The sequence below is a fragment of the Malaclemys terrapin genome, chromosome 11, assembly GCF_027887155.1.
Source record: "Malaclemys terrapin pileata isolate rMalTer1 chromosome 11, rMalTer1.hap1, whole genome shotgun sequence".
NCBI classification, from domain to species: domain Eukaryota; kingdom Metazoa; phylum Chordata; order Testudines; family Emydidae; genus Malaclemys; species Malaclemys terrapin.
Genome location: NC_071515.1, coordinates 44,591,026 through 44,603,807, shown reverse-complemented (window position 1 = coordinate 44,603,807; position 12,782 = coordinate 44,591,026). Strand labels below are relative to the sequence as shown.

General features: G+C 45.4%; 1 protein-coding gene across 3 annotated transcripts in view; it reads right to left on the bottom strand.

Annotated features, from left to right (window-relative positions):
* The window catches only part of TTC21B (tetratricopeptide repeat domain 21B), an 86,698-nt gene that overhangs the window by 55,635 nt on the left and 18,281 nt on the right, over positions 1-12,782 (bottom strand). For 2 of the 3 annotated variants that reach the window (XM_054044848.1, XM_054044849.1), the window contains 4 exons: positions 12,010-12,167; positions 10,593-10,677; positions 7,642-7,740; positions 6,154-6,346 (listed from right to left, as the gene is read on the bottom strand). In XM_054044848.1, the coding sequence (XP_053900823.1) occupies positions 6,154-6,346; positions 7,642-7,740; positions 10,593-10,677; positions 12,010-12,167 (535 nt within the window). Of the gene's footprint in view, positions 1-6,153; positions 6,347-7,641; positions 7,741-10,592; positions 10,678-11,297; positions 11,405-12,009; positions 12,168-12,782 lie in introns of those variants that run through there. The other variant, XM_054044850.1, reaches the window with a different exon arrangement.

Below are 12,782 nucleotides of genomic sequence, written 5' to 3'. Positions count from 1 at the left end.
TCCCAGATATGCAGGTAGAGACGCTCCAGACCTTTCAAAAACCATGCTGTCATGTCATGAGCCTTAGAATGGAGGATGGAAAGCTGAGTTAGCAGCCAGGTGGACCTTGATCAATGACAGGGACAAACCTTGGAGTTTGAGGTGCAGCAGATAATCCAGTCTCCTGCAGTGGGGCCTGATCGGCCCAAATACACCATTCCAAGGCCCAGCACATGAATCTTTTCCATTTGGCCAGGTAAGTCGCTCTGGTGGAGGGTTTTCTGCTACCCAGCAAGACCTGCTGGACACAGGCCCAGCATGCCCATTCGTCCGCACTTAGCCATGCAGTAGCCATCCCATCAAGTGCAGTGCCGCCAGGTTCGATGCCATGGTTCTGGGACAGCAGATCCGGCCAGAGGGGCAACTGCAGCAGGGCGGATACCAAAAGGCTCAGCAACATGCCGAACCGGTGCTGGCGAGGCCACATAGGGACTATTAGGATAATTCTTGCACTGCCTTGTTTGATCTTCACAAGGACCCTGTGAATCAACGGCACTGGTGGAAAGGCATATATCAGCGCCCCGACCATGGAATGAGAAAGGCGTCTGACATGGAGCCCCAGTCCATTCCCTGGATCGAACAGAACACGTGGCATTTTCTGTTCTGCTTAGACACAAACAGGTCCCCTGAAGAGTCCCCTACCTCTGGAAGATTATACTGACCACCTCCAGAGGGGGCGACCACTCGTGGTGAGATGAGAAAGTCCTGTTGAGGTGATCCACCAGGATGTTCCTGGTTCCAGGCAGGTGCACGGCTATCAGATGAATGGCATGCCTCACACAAAAATCCCAAAGGCGGAGAGCTTCTTGACAAAGATCCGAAGACCTGGCACCGCTCTGCCTGTTGATGGAATACATTGCGGCGGTATTGTCCATCAGGACCTGCACCACCTTGCCCTTCAAGTGGTGAAGAAATGTGAAGAAAGTCTAGCAGGCCAGGCGAACCACTCTGAACTTCCCAATGTTGATATGGAGAGCAAGATCGTTCCACAACCAGGGGCCCTGGGTACTCAGCTCGCCCAGTGGGCACCCCAGCCCAGGTCCAAAGCATCGGAGACCAGGGTCAGCGACGGGGATGGGGTCACAAAGGGGACTCCCTCCAACACCGAACCTGGGTCCAACCACTAATCTAGTTACGACCTAATGTGGTTCGACAGGCTGACTACACAGTCTAGGTCTTGCCTGTTGGGAATGTAGACCGATGCCAGCCACGCTTGCAGGGGCCGGAGATGGAGCCGAGCATGGCTGACCATGTATGTACACGCGGCCATGTGGCCCAACAGCCGCAGGCAGGTGTGACCCATGGTGAGCGGGTAGTTCTTTACATGGGAGATCAGGTCCGACATGGCCGCCCACTATGAAACGGTGGAAACGTCTGTGACCTGGGAATATAGATGGCAGTGTACCAGTCTCCCGGATCCAGGGAGGGAATGATGGAGGTCAGGGAGACCATGGGAAACTTCAACTTTTTGAGAGAGACCTGTTGAGGCGACGCAGGTCCAGGATGGGTCTGTTGCCCCATTTTGCCTTCGGGATTAGGAAGTAGAAGGCATAGAACTCCTTGCCTTTCAGGTCCTGAGGGACTTCCTCCACCGCCCCCAGATGCAGGAGGGTCTCGACTTCTTGAACGAGGAGTTACTCGTGAGAAGGGTCCCTGAAGAGGGATGGGGAAGATGGGGGGTTGGAGGATGGGGTGGCCGAAAACTGCAGGGGATAGCCTGGAGATACTAAGACCAACACTCAGTGGTCTGAGATGACCAGCAACCAGGCCGAATGGTAGGGATGAAGACAGTCAAGAAAAGAACAAGGTAGATCCAGGAAATTGACGGGGGCTTAACTCTTGAGCACACCTTCAAAATGAGCGTTTCTGGTCCCCGGGATGCACTGGTGAGGGGGAGAAGGAAGGACAGCGACGACTAAAATTAGTGTGTCTATCCCTTCTCCTTGCCGATCCAACATGGCTGCCAAGGCCGTGGCAGTGGGGGTGGCTGGCACTGCTTCCATCCAGACTGAGGTGTATGCATGCCCAGAGAGCAAAGAGTGGCCTGAGTGGCCTTTAACCCATCCAGCCTCATATCCATCTGTTCAGAAAAGAGACCGTTCCCATCGAATGGGAAGTCCTGGATCGAAGTCTGAATCTCTTGAGAAAGGCTGGCAGTCTGAAACTAGGAGCTGCGCCTCATAACCACCACCGACGCGACCACCTTAGCTGCTGAGTCCGCCACATCCCACGCCATTTAGAGGGATCACCTAGCCGCCACTGTGCCCTCTTCTACCAGGGTGCGAAATTCTTGGATCAAACTCTGCAGGAGGGACTCCCTGAACTTACAAAGGGAGTCCCATAAGTTAAAATTGTATCTGCCCAAGAGGGCCTGATGATTCACCACCCAGAATTGCAGGCTGGCAGTTGAATAAAGTTCTCCCCAAAAGGTCATCTTTTGGCATCTTTATTTTTGGGAGCTGAGTTGGTGTGCCCCTGCTTGTCTTTTTCATTGGCTGCAGAGACAACTGGTGAGCCCGGAGGTGGGTGGGTATAAAGGTACTCGAACCCTTTGGCCAGGACAAAGTACTTTTTTTCAGCCCCTTTGGAGCTGGGAGGGATAGATGACAGGGTTTGTCAGAGGACCACATCATGCACTAATAGTGCAACACGGGCAGGGGTAGAGGCTGAGAGGACATTGAAAAAGGTGTTCACCTGCTCGGGCATCTCCTCTACCTCTAGCTCTCGGCCACCAGTCGAAGCAGGGCTTGGTGTTCTTTAAAATCATCCGGCAGGCTGGCCTGGAAGGGTCCCACGACCGCCTTGTCCGGGGATGAAGACGACTGTACCACCGGGGAAGGCCTCTGGGCATCATCCCCTCTGGGGGAGGGAGGTTTAGGGGTGGGTGCAGTCTCCTCTAACCTGACCTCCGAGCACAACTCATGCACCGAGCCCAGTGCCGTCGGTGCTGCTAACTGTTGCTCCAAAGCAATGGCAGATGAGTGGTGCGAAGGGGGCATTGTCATGACTGGCATGCCCCATGCACCCCAATAAAAGGCCATTGCAGTGGCCACTGGCCATGCTGCCAAGGCAACGTCGTCAATGTAGACACGGCCTCGGACGCCCGATCACGCCGTTGGAGTCTGGACAAGGGTCTGAACTACCCTTCTATGCCAGTGGTGCCCTTGATGCCTGCGTCTGCCTGCTGACTGTCGCCGCCAAAGACCAGTGCCTGGAGTGAGAGGATCGGTGCCAGCGGGACCAGAGCCGTGAGAGAGAGCACTCCCACCAGACAGGCGACCGAGATCTGCGCAGAGAGGACAACCAGTGTGAGGGTGAACAGTGCCGGTAATATGGAAACCGGAGCCTTCACGTAGGTGATCTGCATCAAGACAGCAGGAACTGCAATTGCAGTGCCAGTGACTGAGGGCAAGCCCCAGAGGATCCGGGTTGTGACTCTGGAGATTTGTGGCACGGAGGTGGAGGGTGCTGCCTTGTCTCGGGGGATCGGCGGCGCTCCACTGCCCCCGAGCGGTCTTTGCCATTTCCTGCAGTGCCGACACTGCACGCGGAGGCTTCTGCTCTCTCGGTGCCAGGAGAGCTTGGGAAGACATCGATGCCATTAGGAGTTTGGGTCCCCTACCGCGGGAGTCTGTGGTGGATCCTTAAAGGGGCTAAGGGCCCCGACCGGGCAGGCATGTATACGTGGCTCCGGAGTGGCCTGGCAGCCTGAACTGGATCCTTTGCCCGATGTCCCATGGCACCTCTTGCCCAGTGCCAGGGAGACATGCTTCTTTATTTTCTTTTGGGGGCACCGGCGATGGGGAGCGGTGCTGGGCAGAGGCCAGTGCCGGGGGTACGTTGGGCACCGGGACTGAGATATTAGATGAGTCTTGGCAGGACAGCTCGGAAGCCGGATGAAGGGCAGCCTCCATAAGGAGAGCCCGCAATCCCACTCTGAGTCCTGGGTCAAACTTTTTTACAAATACAACACTTATCCTTCACATGCGATTCCCCCAAGCACTTGAGGCAGTTGCTATGGGAGTCACTTACAAGCATAGGCCTGTTACAGTCCACGCAGGGCTTAAATCCCGGAGACTGGGGCATGGCCCACCTGGGGCGAAGTCCCTGCTGGGACTAACTTCTAACTACATTTAACAACTACTTAGCACTAACTACTATAAACAAAGGTTTCAGAGTAGCAGCGGTGTTAGTCTGTATCCGCAAAAAGAACAGGAGTACTTGTGGCACCTTAGAGACTAACAAATTTATTAGAGCATAAGCTTTCGTGGACTACAGCCCACTTCTTCGGATGCATCGGATGCATCCGAAGAAGTGGGCTGTAGTCCACGAAAGCTTATGCTCTAATAAATTTGTTAGTCTCTAAGGTGCCACAAGTACTCCTGTTCTTTTTACTATAAACAAACTATTTACAAGGCCCCAAGGCTTGAAGTCAGAAGAGAAGAAACTGCTAGCCCTTGCTATGCAAGGAAAAGTGCTCCAACTAACCACCCCGGGCAGTTAGAAGTAACTGAGAGGGCGTAGGGCCGGTGGTGCCTGACATACCGATGCATGAGCGCGGACTCAAGGGGGCACCACAGCTGGCCCTACGGATACCGCTAAGGCAAAAATCTCCAATGACAGCGCACATAGGCGTGCACACACTTAGAATGGAATTGACATGAGCAAGCACTCGAAGAAGAAAAATAGGATTAAGCTCAGTATCAGGCATGCCACAAAAACCTGACAGTCTTTGGGGCTGTGGCCAAAAGGAAAAGTAGTACAAATTCTAATTAAAACTCTTTCATTATTAATTTTTTTGTATTGCAGTAGCAGCTAAAGGCCCTAACCACAATCAAGGTTTGTTTGGACTATGTGCTGTACAAACATGAGTCATGCCATATACTTCAGTTAGAGGGCCATATAAGAATCTGACCCCTTAAAATAAATAAAAAGGACTGAGTATATCACATAACTAACACTAGCAAAAATAATTAAATATCTAATACAGATTTCTTCATTTCCAATGCTAAAAATATATTGTTCTGTTGATTCATAGAGCAAAGAACATTGTGTGAAATTATTATAAAGCTTCACTGTACCAAAGCCAGAAAATAAGAGTCACAGAACATTTTAAAAATAAAGACCATCAAGTAGTAAAAGTGTTATTAGCTTCAGTCATCATCAATTACAAGTTACAGCTTCTTCCCCCTCAGCCTAATTAGCCTCTTCAAGCTGCTTTTTTCTTCTGGGAACCTGAACAAACATTTTCAACTATCAAGTTATACCACCTAACAGTCCCTCTTGGCATGGAAGCGATGCCAGTATCTTGCAGTTGCTTTTTGATGTCACAAAAAAATGTCGATAGGATATGTGAAAGGGGAGTTTCTTGTTAGTCTTGCAGTCTTTAAGAGGATCCTATTCCTCATGGAAATATTGTATACCAAATGTTTTTGATTTGTGAAATAACTTCTCTAGTCAGAGTTATCATTGCAACAACCAATGAAAGCAAAGAAATTTAGAATTTTAGCTTTTTTTTTTTTTTTTTTTTTTTTAAAAACACACAAGTCATTTATTGCCCCACTTGAAATTCTCCTCAAAGACACAAAAACAGCTGTAAAATTGGAAAAAAGAACAAGCTTTTTGCAAAAGGATTAGAGATATTCTCCTCAACATGCATCTTATGGTTACCCATTAATGTTACAAGGATGATTTTATCTTTTCAAAAGCTTATAGAGCAATAGAAAAACCAGTTAAAGGAACACTATCAACTTGAAATCTAGCCAGTTAAAAATATATTGAAAGCACTGCCAAGCATATACACTTCTCCCTGATTCCTTCTGCCATTGTGTGTTTTTTCAAATTACATTTTATTTAAAAAAAAAAACTCCTGTTGAGGAGTGAAAGACCCACCCAATCAGGAGGAATGACCCTATGAAGAAAATAGTGAAATTGGCAATAAAGTGCTGTCAAATGCTCTGAGAAAAACTGAAAAGAAAGCCTTAATCTTTCTTATAAGTAATTTCATGCATTATCTGTAACAATAGTAGATAAAACAAATCAGAGAGAAGTACTTTTAAGTTGTCTGTGTCCTTTAAATAAATGGTAAGTAATAGAAAAAGTCTCATGCCATACCAGTTAGTGCAGAAACACTTGTCTCATCAAGCACCATAGCGGTCTTGTACCATTTCAAAGCCTCCTTCACCTTCCCTTGTAAAATCATCTGGTAGCCAAGTTCTGTAGCAATTTCAGAATCATGGGATGCCATGTCAAATGCTCTTTCAACTAAGATCTGTGTCTGCTGAAGGATGAGTTGGTTCCGGCCACACTAAAGTTAAGAAGAGTTTTACATCTGAACGCTTTCAATCTTAATCAGTTTCACCACATTTTGAAAAAACACTCAAAGTTACAATGAATCTTTAAAAAAAGTTGCACATTAGATTTTAAATAGCAGCACTGAGTCCTCACTTATCTCAAGGATGGAGGAGCAAAATGCCAGATCTTCTGTAATCACTTATTTCTCATGTATGCCTGTGCATGGGAGTTAGTTTTAGGAGATTAAAACTGAGCACCCAGTTTTCAAAACTATTGGATAATATGCTGATATTATACCAACCAATGATTGAAAGTAAAACACTACTGTCATCTTGTTGTTTCTTTTGGCTACAGATGGGCGAGAGAACTCTCAAAGATCAATCTGTTCTCAAGTTTATACCGCCACCCATTCCTGTAGCATCTCAGTGCCTCAGATGTCTAATAAAGACTAACTTACCCTGCACTAATTTTTCTAATATTTGTGCTTCTATGTAAGCAATGCTGTCAACAGGTGCTGGGACACATTATTTATTTCAGAGAAATGAGGTGTTTAAGGAGTTATAACCTCTGTCAGTAAAATTTGTTTCCTTATTACAATTAAATGGAATAGATGCTCCCTACAAAGGCTTTGGTCAACAGCAAGTAATTTACAAATAACCTGTGAAATGTACAATTATTTGAGTAATCGTATGAAAACAAGCTCATACTTTACCTTTTCTCACTTTGGTAGACTACTGAGACTAGGTAATTTGATAGATTAGGTATTTTTTCTGGCCACATCATATTAACTGTCATCCACTTAGAGAACTTTATAAATAAAATGTATTCTCCAATAGCAAATGGAAGCTCCTCCTGGGGTTTGCTGTGACCCAAGCTATCTATGCAGAATTTATGCTTTCATTTTAAAAATTACATATTTAGCCCTTACTGTTATAAACATACCCTTTCAAATGTAATTCACTTCAGTGCTGCCCTCCTAAGTCTGCAGACAACTCCAATGGCATTGCCATGGCTCATTGCTTTATCAAACAAAAGCAGAAGCAAGAGTATGAAATTAACAAGACTGTTCAGCTTCATTGCTATTTAGAACTCATGTGAGCAGCAGAAAAACTGACTGGCTAGTAGGTATCTCTTTTCTCAGCCCACACATTGAATTTTCAAATATAGAGACCAAGTTAAACAATCAACCCACTTTCTCTCTCTCTCCAAGTCAAGTTTTTAATTGATACAAAACCCCTACTACCAAAAACTAAAAGTGGGATGTATAGCTATTTGCATTTTGTTTAAGAAAAAAAAAAGTACACTCACTGTTCTGCTGAAAGCTAATGCCATTTTACAAAATAGTTGAGGATTATGTGGTTCCAACTTGTCCAATGCATTAATTAGGTCTCTCAGCTTGGCAGTAGCCTAGGAGAATGGAACACTATGATCAATATGGAAGGAACACAACACCTCAAGGAACATCACAAACTCCAGTAGCATGACATCATGTGAGCCTTGTCCTAAAATATAAAAGTATCTTAATAATTCAACCCAAGAAAATATATGTTTTCAAGTGCTGAAAATAACTTTTATATCGAAGTTGGAAAAACAATACTCCGGAACTGCTGTAGCATCAAAGGGACAGCAAAGCAAATTTAGTCCTACACCTAAAAGGCAGATTATTTCAAGAACCAGTAAATAAAATCAGCTTGGAAGCAGAAGAGAGATCAACAGTTTCTCGGACTTTTTTTTTGTTTTTATGTTTGAAAAACAAGGAATTTTTTAAAATACTCCTCCAGAAATCACACTGAGCTTCTTATCTACACGGCAATTTTACCTTGAGAACAAAAGATTTAGGGAGGAATAGTTAAACATGATCTATACTGAAAGATTTGGAATAATACATGGTTCTCAAACTATAAAGCAGAAGGATAAAGGAAAATAATTTTCAAAAGCAACTAAGTGACTGACACCCTCTACCTATGTTCACCACTTCTATAAAGTTACGATATATTTTGTACAAAATATGCTTTTTGAGGTATTATTTGAAAACTCAATCTGCTGAATATTGTTGTCCTGATAACACGTATGTAATAACACTGTTTAAAATTATGAGGTTTTGCTACATGATGTTACTCAAATATGTTATGGTTCTGGGGAATGCCCACAGACTAGCTCCTCAGAGACAACCAAGGACTGAACACAGGTCTTAGAAAACTATTAAATGCTTAAGTGGCCATCCTCCAACAAGGGAGGTGTTGTAAACAAGAAATTTACAATTTCTCTAAAAGGACAGTTTGGCGCTTATGAACGCAATGAAACTGCATGTCACTGACTCAGCAAGGGTTTTTTCGGCACAAAGGACTGGACTATAAGAGGAGGGGGAAACTGTCTCGTTACCCCTCTCCTCCTCCCATCTCTCTAATCATGACATCAACAACTCTCAAAAAACTGAAGTAAGTGGGGGAACGGTCTCAGGCTGGAAGGAGATGCAGCCTGTGAAACATATTGCAGCTTATGGTGAGACAGACCTTTTTGCTTTTAAACCTATTAGCCTTGGTAAAGTAAAAATTTGCTTGCATTATCTTTTTATTTCTTTTGGAAGGCACTGGAAATCTGGGAGGCTGCTAAAGCCTGAAATGCTTCCTGGATGCCAGGGGCATGTAAAGGCTCAGGAAGCGAAGCATGGCCCTTGAGCCTTTGAGGCGTGAAGCTTGGAATCCATCTGTTCGGAGAATAAGGAGGTACCCTTGAAGGGGAGGTCCTGGATGGACTGCTGCACTTCATTAGACAGGCCCAATGATTGGAGCCACAAACGGTGCCTCACTGTGACTTCTGATGCCATTGTTCTGGCTGCTGAGTCAGACACATCCAAAGCTGTCTCAAGGGAGGTCCTGGCCACCATCTTGCCTTCCTTCAAGTCTGAAGCCCCTGCTAGGATGACCAGACAACAAATGTGAAAATCGGGACGGGGGTAGGGGGTAATAGGAGCCTATATAAGAAAAAGTCCGTCCCTATAAAATCGGGACATCTGGTCACCCTAGCCCCCGCAGATCTGGCACTTCTCTTTAACATGAGTTTCTCCAAGGCACTTTAGACAGCTAGAGTGCAGGTCACTCACTGGCGTGGGCTTGCCACACAAGGTACCTCGACTGCAAGGACCACTATGTACACTAATATCTATATACACTAACTCCCAAACTATACAATAGACTACAAAGTCCAAACCACTGGGAAAGAAGCCTTGCAAGAGCAAGAGGGATCGTTCCAAACAACGATCACATGTGATAAGAATGAACTGAGAGGATGTGGCACTGGCAGCGTCCCTTATATCAGCCCATACATGCACAACTGCAGGGGGTGCTAGAGTCAGTCCTACGGATACAGCGAAGGGAAAAATCTCCAGCAACTGTGCACACAGCGCACGCACACTTAGTATGGAATGGACATGAGCAAGAACTTGAAGAACGAAGGGGACGCAGGTATCCAGATTGTACCTTGAGGAATGTTACAATGACTTAGAACAGACATAGGCAAACTATGGCCCGTGGGCCACATCCGGCCCATGGGACCATCCTGCCTGGCATCTGAGTTCCTGGCTGGGGAGCCTAGTCCCCCGGCCCCTCCCCTGCTGTCCCCCCTTCCCCACGCCACGCTGCCACGCGGGCTGTGCTATGGCCCGCCACTCCTGCTGGGCAGCGTGGGGAGCGCAGCTGGCTCTGGCCAGGTGTCGCGGCTGCGAGCTCCTGCTGCTGATAAGGGGGCGGGGAGGGGGGGGGTTGTGTAAGGGGGCAGGAGTCCTGGGGGGCAGTCAGGGAGAAGCGGGCGGTTGGATGGGGTGGAGGTTCTAGGGGGGCGGTCAAGGGATGGGAAACAGGGAGGGTTGGAGTGAGAGTCCCGGGGGAGGGGGGGGCTGTCAGGGGGCGGGGATGTGGATAGGGGTCAGGAGGACAGTCAGGGGGGAGGGGGGGGGGGGTTAGATAAGGGGATGGTATCCTGGGGGGCAGTTGGTCCCGGGAGGGGTGCTCAGGAGACAAGGAGCACAGGGCAGTTGGATAGGGGGTGGGAGTCCCGGGGGGGCTGTCAGGGGGTGGGGGTGTGGATAGGGGTCAGGGAGGAGGGGGTTTGGATAGGAGGAGGGGGTCCCACGAGGGGGCGGTGAGGGGACAAGGAGCAGGGGGGTACTTACTGTACTCTATAAAATAACCTCAATCACTGAATGCTTTAATGATTCAAATAGTTTGATGCTTAAAAAAAAGTGCTCCACAAAGACTCACCTCAGGTATATTACCCTCCCTACACAAAAAATGTAGAGCCTCCATCCTTATGGCTTCCAAGTTAAGAGCATCTTTCTGCAATAGCCTGAGGAAACATCAAGATTAAGTTTGCTTTATGATCTGCTATTTCCTATAAGGAGAAATGTTAACTCCAATTTCACCAAAATTTCTATTGTGTAAAGACCAGCTTTTAAACAATTTAACAGAAAAGACTTTTTTTTTTAAAATTCCAATAGAAACAGCTCATTTGATACTAAAACACTCTTCTGGAGTTTTAAGAATCAAACCTAAAGGGGAACAGGACTTAACTTTAATTGTTCAGACTTACAAATTAAACAAGTTAACAAAGTGCATACAATGTGAAGTGAGACCATTAACACTGGAACTATGTTATAAACAACAAATATATTAATATACATTTTAATCTCAATACTGTCCCTTTTATTTGCTGACTTAGGAAGAATTTTAGGATAAGATTATTTTCATACTTAGATGACAACTTTAGTTTAGAATTCTGTTAGAACCATAAATGAGAGGGTTTTAAAAAAACAGCTATTTTTAATGATTTTCAAGTAGTTTTTGCTATACAACTACAGGTAATAGACACTTCATGTGCAATAGGGCCATATCATCCAGTTTCTGATAATACATCATCACAGCCAGGAGCCAGTATATTATTAATGCCACAGGAAAAAAGATTCTCACCTGCCGATCTTATGAAGTGTTCTAAAGTTTTATTGGCTGAGATCTGAAGAAACTGTCTTTGCATGCTATTTAAGTAGGGCTTATCAACACCAGTGCTTCGCAGACTTAGAAGCTCAGAGGACTGAATTAAAGGTCTTTTCCTTTGGGGGCTCCTGAGAGGTGCAGTAACTACTGTAATAAAAAAAATATATCGAGTCCCTGTAGATCTCCCAAATTATCCTACAAAACCAGAATACCCATACTTTTGGCCAAGACTTTTAAAACCAGGAGCCTAAAGTTAAGCTTCTAACTTCACAATGGGAATAGCTGAGTGAACAAGTACATAAAAGATTGTTACAAGGAGGAGGGAGAAAAATTCTTCTTAACTTCTGAGGATAGGACAAGAAGCAATGGGCTTAAATTGCAGCAAGGGAGGTTTAGGTTGGACATTAGGAAAAACTTCCTGTCAGGGTGGTTAAGCACTGAAATAAATTGCCTAGGGAGGTTGTGGAATCTCCATCATTGGAGATTTTTAAGAGCAGGTTAGACAAACACCTGTCAGGAATGGTCTAGATAATACTTAGTCCTTCCATGAGTGCAGGAGACTGGACTAGATGATCTCTCGAGGTCCCTTCCAGTCCAATGATTCTAAGAGCAAACCCAACTAGCGCATTTCCCAATGTTGTTAACAACTGAAACAAAGCAACAACACAGACATATATGTATACTGAACCTTTGTGCTGTTTCAACTGCTTGCTCCCAGTCCTGCAAGGCTAGTTGTAGTTTCATTTTCTTTATGAAAGCAGGAAGGAAGTCTGGGAAGTTTGCTATTATCTGGTTCACAGTTTCTAAAGCTCCTGAAAAATTCTGGCGCACCTCAAAATATTGTGCCTAGTGGGAGTAAAAAAGAAGTCCTATCAACGCTGTACTCTTGCAAAAGTGTCAAGATTCATAAGTATTTTCATACAGACACTAGTAAAAAAACCATTTAATATAGGGAAATTCTTCCCGTTACTAATATTTTTACTCCAGTCTTAAGCATGACAGAAGGTGTAAACAGAAAGCAGACAAGTCAAAAACTGCAGCTTTTGTAAGCACCTTTATAAAAGTTACTGCAGCGCTGCAGTTATAAGTTACTGATCAGAACACACAGGAGAATGAAGACAGACATGAATGGATTTAAAGGATACAAACCACTATGAGGCATTCACTGGGTCTGATGCAATATTAAATGTTCTCTTACCACATGACCAAGGAATATGGATTGGTTCCTTAGTCAGCTGCCCTGCTAGCAACAGAAATGGCTGCTGAATGTCCAGAAATGCTTAAAGACAAAGTGTGTGGGAGTTCACCTGAAGACAATCAGCTCGTGTGTGTCATGGGTGTTGTGAGGATTAGTGTTTGCAAAGCACTCTGAAGAGAAGTACTACACAAACACTGAGTTTTATATTTTAAATAGGGTAAGAGTGGTATCTTATTATCTTGATTTTTTTTTCTTTCTATTGG